The 10,168-nt window shown below is 41.7% G+C and overlaps 1 protein-coding gene across 1 annotated transcript in view; it reads left to right on the top strand.

The window, feature by feature from the left end:
• Positions 1-4,686: 4,686 nt before the first annotated feature.
• LOC124040662 (phosphatase and actin regulator 1-like) overlaps positions 4,687-10,168 on the top strand; it is a 45,777-nt gene continuing 40,295 nt past the window's right edge. The window contains exon 1 of the mRNA XM_046357741.1: positions 4,687-5,331. Within this exon, the coding sequence (XP_046213697.1) occupies positions 5,037-5,331 (295 nt within the window). The 5' untranslated portion in view covers positions 4,687-5,036. The remainder of the gene's footprint in view (positions 5,332-10,168) is intronic.

Genomic DNA, 10,168 nt, shown 5'->3' with positions numbered 1-10,168 from the left:
GAACAGTAGGTTTTCTAATACCGTTTTTTTTTTGGGGGGGGGGGGGTAACGTGCTGACAGAAAATGTTCGACAGTAATCGGTTTAGAGAAACTAAGGTGGTTGGCTAGACACTGCAGGGAGTGAATAAGCTTTGAAATTACATTTAAAAAATAATACAAATTATGTGAGGCATGTATGAAACAGGAACAATATGTGTAATGCTCGATCATGCTGTACATGTTCAAATCTATCCAACAGGATAAATAATCAAACATGGACAAACATGATGAATACTGTACTTGTTGAACATAGGTTTAAATGCTGGTGGCTTACTGCTAGCTGAATGTGATCGAAGCCTGGAGCCGAGGCTATAGAGGGAATGGGATTTATAGCTTCCCCTGTAGAGGGAATGAGTGACCAAATACATTTCCACTCTGGTGAAAGAAAGGTATGGCCCGTGTCTACAGCCTTTTACATCTAAAGTATAAAGTTAACTCACTTTTAAAAAATCACTTAAAAAATGTCCACCTAAAATATGTTTTTTCCCTTCAAGAAATGCTACTGTAGCTAAAAACAACTAACCTTGCTCGGAGCCTAAAATAAATAAAACATACTTGGCTTGTTTCCTCATGAATGAGCCCAAGTAATGTGCTTGGACCCTTTCCACAGCCTGTAGTTACATAAGAATGCTGCCACACATCACGTGAGCCAACAGCTAACACTGGAGCGGCACACACTGATAGGGTCTGGCATGCAGCTTTGAACATGTGCTGCTTAGAGGAGTCATCGAAGGGAGATGCCAGCCGTCGCATACAGAGCTGAAGTACGCGAACACACAGGCCTACTTACAATACATACAGTAGAAGTTAGTGAATCTGAGGTTTAAGATTGATCCCTTGTGAGCTAAATTAGCCCTGTCAGTTTATGGATGTCTTATGGACAATACCTTATCCTTACACACACACACAGCTGGAACTCCATCAATATGACCTGACAATAATTGTTTAAGTCTTCATTTATTACTGGCCAAGTGTGGGAGTGTAGATAACCTTACTGTCCATCTTCCGGGCAGTTGGTGTGAATAGCACATGGTCATATTCTGTAATCAAAAAAGTGGCCAAGGGCACCGACTCCACCGTATCGCACCGTGGCGGCAGTTGGAAAATCAGGCGCTTCTGTCCCTCATTTCGGATAGGGGCTTTGATGTCACTGGAATAAACCGCAGCTCATTGAAAGGAACATCAAAGGCACCACACATACACACGCACAAACCAAAAATATATTCTGTCTGAAACATGATTGAAAATACCATGGGGACCTTTTAGATTTCTTCCCTATGTTCCCGCAGCCTTATTACTGCCTCATTTAACTTCTGGAGTTGAACTTTGTGAGGATCGAGAGTCGGAGTGCAAGGGGACTGCATGGCTATGGGGTGGCGTGCCGCTGGGTTAGTGGTTGGCCATTATGCACGATAGGCTGTACCCAACCTGCGTGTTGCCAGTCTAGAAAGATCTGCTCCTTTGATTTTATCAATCTTATCCTTCAATTAGGATTTGAAGCCCTGGTCGGTAGTTGGGCTGAAGACGCAGTAACTCAATCTGCCAGGCTCCAGACATGCAATTCTCCAAGCCCAAATGATAAAGATGCTACGACCGCCGTCAGCATAAAACGGCATGACTCACTGATATAGAGCAGTTGTTATGATTGTTAACATGACTGCGCAACCTCCCCCCTTCCTTCCCTACGGTGACTATGCATCATGATTTTCATCCACATATTCACATATTTCTTTGGACAGCGAAGCTGAAACTTTCAATTTGGCTCTATACTCCAGCATTTTGGATTTGAGATCAAATGTTTCATGAGGCGACAGTACAGAATGTCACCTTTTATTTGAGGGTATTTAAAAAAAATACGTATCTGTTTTACCGTTTAGGAATGAAAGCACTTTATGTATCTGGTTGCCACATTTTAAGGTGTTTTCACTATTTGGCCAAATTCACTTTTAGTATATTAAAGAAGTCAAAAGTTTAGTATTTGGTTTCATATTTCTAGCATCCAACACGTTAGTAGAGTCACAATATTGTAGTCATTGCATGCTAGGAATATGAGACCAAATACTGAACTTATTAGTACTTTAATACACATATTACTGAATTTGTCCAAATACTTATGACACCTTCAAATGACATTCTGTACCGTCCCCTCATATGAAATATTTGATCTCAAATCCAAAATGCTGGAATATAGAGCCAAATTCAAAGTTAGCTTCACTGTCCCAAAAAATACATAGCGAAGTATACTTATTTCACTTGGTCCTTTTGGAACCATTGCGGGCATAGAGCGTCCACCATTACTGTACACCTCACTTTCCTCTTAGGGCTTTTGCCTCTTGCCAGGAGCCTCATGATTGCATCCTGTACTTTTACTAGAAAAGTACAAGAACAAGTACAAGAACATGTGTGATGGAGCCAAAACCCAGGAAAAGCAGTAGCTAGTGACTAGTTTATTGATAAAGAGGATGATCTATAGGCCTATTGAATATTCTGTTAGGCACAGTAGGGTTAATGACTCCCTTTATACACATTTGAAGGATAGTTGGTACAATGACAGATACATTAATTAAAGTTAGCAGGCTAATGATTGATTTTCCTCTAAAATGACAAGATAATTTTGCTTCATGCACAAAAATGGTGTGTGTGTGTGTGTTTAGCAATAAAGGCTAGTTTTATTTTACCTTCCCTTGGGATTAATATTTCACACTATCATAACAAGAGCAGAAGTTAATTGCATTCAAAGTGTAATTCTTCCATTTTTTTTCAGTGAATTGGGTTCAATTGGTGTATAATTGCCTTTCTAATCAAGTAGGAACAAGCTCTCTATCCAAACTGTACTATATATACAGAAGTATATACCCATTCACATTAGAGGATTCAGCTATTTCAGCCACACCCGTTGCTGACAGGTCTATGCAATCTCCATAGACAAACATTAGCAGTAGAATGGCCTTACTGAAGTGCTCAGTGACTTTCAACGTGGCACCATCATAGGATCCAACAAGTCAGTGGAAACGTCTAGGAGCAACAACGGCTCAGCCGTGAAGTGGTAGGCCACCAGTGGTGGAAAAAGTATCCAATTGTGATACTTGAGCAAACGTATAGTTACCTTAATAGAAAGTTTCTCAAGTACAAGTTAGTCACCCAGTGAAATTCTTATTGAGTAAAAGTCTAAAAGTATTTGCTTCTAAATATACTTAAGTATCAAAAAGAAAAATGTAATTGCTAAAATATACTTAAGTATCCTTATATTAAGCAAAGCAGAAGTCAACATTTTCTTGTTTTTATGTACGGATAGCCAACGGCACACTCAGACATAATTTACAAATGATACATTTGTGTTTTTTGAGTCCACAAAATCCGAGGCAGTAGGGATGTCAATGTGTTGTCTTGATAAGTGCATGAATTGGAACATTTACCTATCCTGCTAAGCATTGAAAATGTAACAAGTACTTTTGGGTGTCAGGGAAAATGTATGTAATAAAAAGTACATTATTTTCTATAGTAATGTAGTAAAGTCAAAGTTGTCAAAAAATGTATAGTAAAGTACAGATACCCCCCCAAAAGTACTTAAAAGTATTTCTACATACTTTACACCACTGTAAGCCACACAAGTTCACAGAACGGGACAACCGAGTGCTTTAGTGCTTAGCGCATATATATCGCCTGTCCTCGGTTGCAACACTCACTACCGAGTTCCAAACTGCCTCTAGAAACAACGTCAGCACAAGAACTGTTCGTCAGGTGCTTCATGAAAATGGGTTTCCATGGTCGAGCAGCTGCACACAAGCCTAAGATCACTATGCGCAATGCCAAGCGTTGGCTGGAGTGGTGTAAAGCTCGCCACCATTGGACTCTGGAGCAGTGGAAACGCGTTCTCTGGAGTGATGAATCACACTTTACCACCTGGCGGATGCCAGGAGAACGCTACCTGCCCCAATGCATAGTGCCAACTGTAAAGTTTGGTGGATGAGGAATAATGGTCTGGGGCTGTTTTTCCATGGTTTCGGGCTAGGCCCCTTAGTTCCAGTGAAGGGACATCTTAATGCTACAGCATACAATGACATTCTAGATGATTCTGTGCAACCAACTTTGTGGCAACAGTTTGGGGAAGGCCTTTTCCTGTTTCATCATGACAATGCCCCGTGAACAAAGCGAGGGCCATACAGAAATTATTTGTAGAGATCGGTGTGGAAGAACTTGACAGGCCTGCACAGAGCCCTGATCTCAACTCCATTGAACACTTTTGGAATGAATTGGAACTCCGACTGTGAGCCAGGTCTAACATTAGTGCCCGATCTCACTAATGTGCTTGTGGCTGAATGGAAGCAAGTCCCTGCAGATGTTCTATCATTTAGTGGAAAGCCTTCCCAGAAGAGTGGATGGAGGCTGTTATATCAGCAAAGGAGGTACCAACTCCATATTAATTTCCATTATTTTGGAATGAGATGTTCCGAGCAGGTGTCCACATACTTTCGGTCATATAGTGTATCATGTAGCTGGAGCCTATAATCATTCTTGTCATTATCAAGTCTTGGGATTTGATGTTAAACCTTTACTTTCTGTCTGTAGACTAATGTAACTGCAGGAGTGAACACTGGGTAGCCAATTATGCTTGCCGTGAGCGGATTATTTTTGCAGACGAGGATGGGGACCGAGGGGGAGGCAGAGGCACTGCAATTCACACACTCGATATGTCTTCTAGCGGCACTGGTCCATCATCATAGTATAGTTGCATCCGTGGTTTTGACTTCTGCCCTTGGCATTGCGGAGGCAGGCGGGTGTGAGTGCACTAGATCGGAACCTCAGGTGCAGGTGTGGAAATTACAATATTCTATCTGACGTCGTTGATAGAAGAGAAAGGGGTTATGCAAACGCGCGGAGCGAAACCCTCGTGATTGGTTGAAGGGGTGAGGTCAGGTAGGAGTCGAGGCGCCGTTTGTTTAAAAACCCCTCCCCGTATGCCGTGCATTTAGACGCGAATCAATTTTCGTGTCTTTATGTTCAAGACGGCCAACTACCCGATGGCTGCGGATCCCGGGCCCACCATCATGCATGGGAGTTGGTTCAACAACACAGGCTTCAGGGGAAACAATACGCCTGTGACGGTTGAGAAACCGAAGAAGGCATTTTACCTGGTCAGAATGATGTCTCTCAACAACAATAAGAAAGAGCAACAAACCAACCATCAGCATCACCAGAATAGCAATATGCCCTTCATGATCCACTGTCACATCGGGAAAGAGATCAAGCACATTTGCAGCAACTGCAGCCGAGCGAACGATACCCAGGACGGTGAGTAGCCTAGCCTATAGCGGCATATGGATGCGTTGTGGTACGGTCTCCCTTCAGCTCTGCTGGCTATCAAACAGAGTGGTTTCATTGAACACGCTCAATAGTGGGGGTAACATGCGCAGTTCTTGTTTGCCCATTCCGCGATTATATATGTCCTAGAGTTATGAGATTAAAATTGCTTGATGTATTTAATTCTGGTAATCCTGGTAACCTTCATCATAGACATAATGTACTTTTCCAGCGGAGCCTTGACTCCATTGCTATGTGTAATCCTGTACTTGCTTTATGGTCATACTATTCTTTACACTGCCATTCTGTTGCATTCTGGGATAACTGTAACATCACTTAGTTTGACACAATGCGTATTGGGCCACACATGTATCAAGACAAATTGGCAGCTATAATGCATTATTTCTAGGAAAGAGTGGTATGCAACAGCAGCTACAGTGTAGCTAAATGGCATTACCCATTTTAAGACTTGGAGAAATTATATTATGAGTTGTTGAACTGATATTTTTCTTTTGGAGCAGGTTACTGGTGTGGGTGTAAAATTGGCCTTATTCTAACACCACAAAGAGCCTGCTCCACAATATGCATTGTGGTTTACTACACATAGACCTAATACTCCGACGAATCCTCTTGATGACCACCTCCATCCCAGGCTCCACTACCCCCTCCTCCTGATTAGCACCTAAAGTGGTCATTCTCAGTCCCCTACTGATTCTACTCCACCCCACCCAAACATGAAGGAGAATGTCACTCACTCAGCCAAGATGATTGAGGACCAAGATACATTTTGGTTCATGGACTAGACATAATCTGGTTCTGGGAAACTGGCCAGAGGAGTATAGATGTGTGTATCAGAGAATACATGCTTGTAAAGAAACACTAGGGCTGTGGTAGCCTACAGTCTAAAGCCTCTTTTAGTCTTTGTAGCATTCTCTTGAGTTTTTGTTGTGTTGCAAGAAGTGTGTATCTTTTGACTGCAAAGTGCTTCTTATTTGTTGGCTGCTGCTCATATGACATGGTGGATGTCTTGATGTTTGGTGTGGGCTACTATGGGAGTATGTTTCACCGAACGCAGCCGGGAAAATAAACCATGTCGCTATCAATTTGCATCCCTGTCAACAAATCTAGGAAGTGTGTGGCTGGCTATCCTTTGTTGTTGTCTGAAATGCATAGGTGCCAAATGAACAATGTTTTTATGAATATTTCTGAGCTCAGGTCTTAACCCCCCCCCCCCCCCCCCCCCATCTCTCTCTTTCTTTTTGGACTCCATTTGAAGTCATTTGAACCACCACTGGATTCAATTAGCATCGAGTCAATCTATTTATAGACATATGTGGCAGGATTCCTAAGATGGTTGGCTGTGAGGCTGAGGCCGTGAGCGGCATCAGGCACTGCATCTAGGTAATCGTCTGTTTCACTGCATCTAGGTAATCGTCTGTTTCACTGCATTCATGTCCACCTTGGTTCACATGATTTATCATGCTATACCCCCCGGTGGAGTGGCTGCCTTCCCTACCTGTGAAGTGACACTCTCATGTTGTCGCTTGTCACCCATCATGGTGATTTGATTTAATTATGTACGCTGTGGTCAGTGGCGGTGTCTGTCTGCACATGGCAGGGGTGGTGTGACACTGACACTGTCGCCCTGTCCCTGAGCTAGTGATGACTAAGGTGGCAGATTGCATGGCTGTCATCAGGGCAGACCTTGCCTATATTATTGCTCAAGTATATAACTCACTATTGACTGTTATATGGCGACAACTCTCTCTGTGTGTGTGTGTGTGTGTGTGTGTGTTACATCAAACTGTGAAAGAGGTTTTCTTACAAGCCAGAAATAAGTTCCATTTGAACTTATTATACTGGTTGTCTATGCAGTTGGTCCTAATGTCCAAATAATATCCACAGGAAACTCTTACTAAATAGACTTTGCAAAACCCTGGCACATGCACAATACCATATAAAATGGGTATTATCAATGAGATTCAGCTGCGGGCATATTTTTATTTAAATAAATATTATCTTGAGTGGATGGTCAGGGAACATAATCACAAATCATTTGTAGACTTAAAATGGACCACAAGAAGCCAAAAACGATATATTTGACAAACTATTTCAAACCTTGGTTACATTTGTATAGATCACATCTCTGTTATGCGTGGGACTACTTTGGATCATATTTCCAAAATCACTTGTGAAGACTTGCTCAACTGTGGGAGGGGCAAATAAAATCACCCGCGGGTCAATTGTTTTGAAGTCTGATCGATAATACGTTCCTGTGGATATTGTCAAGGAAGTACGAAATCAGCGAACGGATAGAGTAGGTTTAAATTAAGTTTATTCAACATTCTGACTACTTATTCTGATGTGTTTTGTTTTACTGGGGCTGGGAATCGCCAAGGACCTCACAATACGAAACGTAGGTGCCAATATGTTTTGCTATTTTGATATTCCAAAACCAGAAAGCGCACGTGTTTGGACAATGTATCAAATTGCGTGAGGATTATGTAGTTTGGAGAGTGTTGGTACACTGGGAAGATGTCGGCGAGACCTTGGACCGACATGAACGATGTAGAATCTAAATACATTTGAAAGACGTCTTGCCAATGCGTAAACGCTATCTACACTGCATCTTCCCGCTGTATCCTGTATTGGGGATGGGCCTTTGGCAATTTTTGCCTGTTCTAGTACTCATATATTTTTATTTATAAAAAATTAAAAATTTCACTTGAATGAAGTAAACAACATTTTTATAACACAAGGCTCGCACTGGAAAAATCGGTGCATTTATTTATATGGCAACAATGCCTAATTTATCATAACCATTACAGATAACAAATCCTAATTGCTAAATTGGCGCATATACACTATATTCAGTCAATTATTAAAAGAAAGTGTCATTTTTAAGATTAGTATATTGAAACTGTAATATCAACTGGGTATATTTTGAAACACTGTCTTCAAAAAGACAGTTACCTCAGCAGGGGCGTTTGCTTGTAGAAGCACAGCCAGGTTTAGTAATAAACTTTTTTCCTGAGCCCTTATCACTGTCAAGACACCTATTTTATATGAAATAACAACATGATGTAATATAACAGAATAAAATCGAAAATAATATTTTTCAAAGTGGGAAAAGTTGCCATTGTGAAGTGATGTGTATGGAATGGTTATTGTCATATTTATTTTCAAACTGGGCTCAATTTTGAGACTGAAAAGATTTGGCATGGGTCCTCAGATCTTCAAAAGGTTTTACAGCCTCACCATCGAGAGCATCCTAACTGGTTGCATCACTGCCTGGTATGGCGACTGCTCAGCCTCTGACCTCAAGGCATTACAGAGGGTAGTGCGTATGGCCCAGTACATCACTGGGGCCAAGCTGCCTGCCATCCAGGACCTCTATACGAGGTGGTGTCAGAGGAAGGCCCTAAAAATGATCAAAGACTCCAGCCACCCAAGTCATAGACTGTTCTCTCTGCTACCGCACGGCAAGCAGTACCGGAGCACCAGATCTAGGTCCAAGAGGCTTCTAAACAGCTTCTACCCCCAAGCCATGAGACTCCTGACCATCTAATCAAAGTGCTACCCAGACTATTTGCATTGCCCCCCCTCTTTTATGCTGCTGCTACTCTGGTTATTATCTATGCGTAGTCACTTTAATAACTACCTGCATGCACATATTTCTTCGACTAACCTGTGCCCCTGCACATTGACTCTGTACAGGTACCCCCTGTATATAGCCTCACTATTGTTATTTTACTGCTGCTCTTTAATTATTTGTTACTTTTATTTATTTTCTGTATTTTTCTTACCTGTGTCTGAAGGTAGAACTCCGACCAACTCGGCAGGCCCAGAAAGCAAATCAAGTGCACCTAATAGGCCTACCGCTGGCCAATCATATGGTTCAGATCACTGCATCTGCACAGTTGCCTTGTGCCATAGACTGTAAAAAAGAAGCCTCGAACGCACAGCAAAGTTGATCATGTGAGATTTCCAAACATTTAAAACCATGACTAGAGACTCAAAGATACAGCAGAGATTTTTTTTTTAAATGAGTGAGTTCATGTTTAAGTTCTGATTCAGCATCAATGTTCTTCCTACTTCCACTCACGCTACAACCAGCACTGCAGCTGCAATGAATGAGTACAGCAAAGTGTTTCAATAAGCTAACTTTCTTATTTGCGGCTGGTCTTTAAAAATAATGTTTGTTATTTTAGGAATATTTCCCTTTCTTTGGTCATAGGAGTAACTATGAATTGGTGCATGAGGCAAAATAATGCAGTCCCACTTAAGTTTCGCCATCAGCTGGAAGACTGTTCACTTTCTTCAGCAAAGGGAGGGATGCGGGACAGTGAGTCGGGTGAGGGGCAGCCAGTAAAAAAGAAGCTAATATTGTTCACTCAGCTTTGCCTCACAAGTCATGCGACAAATGATCTATTACCAGTGTGATCATATACCTACATGGTCTGAGAAGATTGGCAGGGCAATAGGCTTCTACAAGCAAGCGCCTCTGCTGAGATTACTTGCCTTCTTGATAACGTATTTGGGATATAGCTTACTGCACAAACCTCATTGCTACAGTTCGGTTTTTAATTGGCTAATGATGCTTAGGCTTATGTTTTTTAAGTTGTTTAAAAAATATATTATAATAATCTGAACGTTAGTTCTCAGCTTGCATTTTCACGCTGTGATCGCAACTCTGAAAAGGTTTCTGACCGCTGGCCTAGGCTTACCAATTCTATATGGGACTAGCGGCTACGTAGCATAAGCGGAAAATCGATGGGACATAATTATTACAAAACTGCAGCTCGTTGTTGGAACACACATATTTTCC

Source organism: Oncorhynchus gorbuscha, linkage group LG08 (genome assembly GCF_021184085.1).
Source record: "Oncorhynchus gorbuscha isolate QuinsamMale2020 ecotype Even-year linkage group LG08, OgorEven_v1.0, whole genome shotgun sequence".
Classification (NCBI taxonomy): Eukaryota; Metazoa; Chordata; class Actinopteri; order Salmoniformes; family Salmonidae; genus Oncorhynchus; species Oncorhynchus gorbuscha.
Note: the sequence above shows the minus strand (reverse complement) of the source record. Positions and strands in the feature narration are given on the sequence as shown.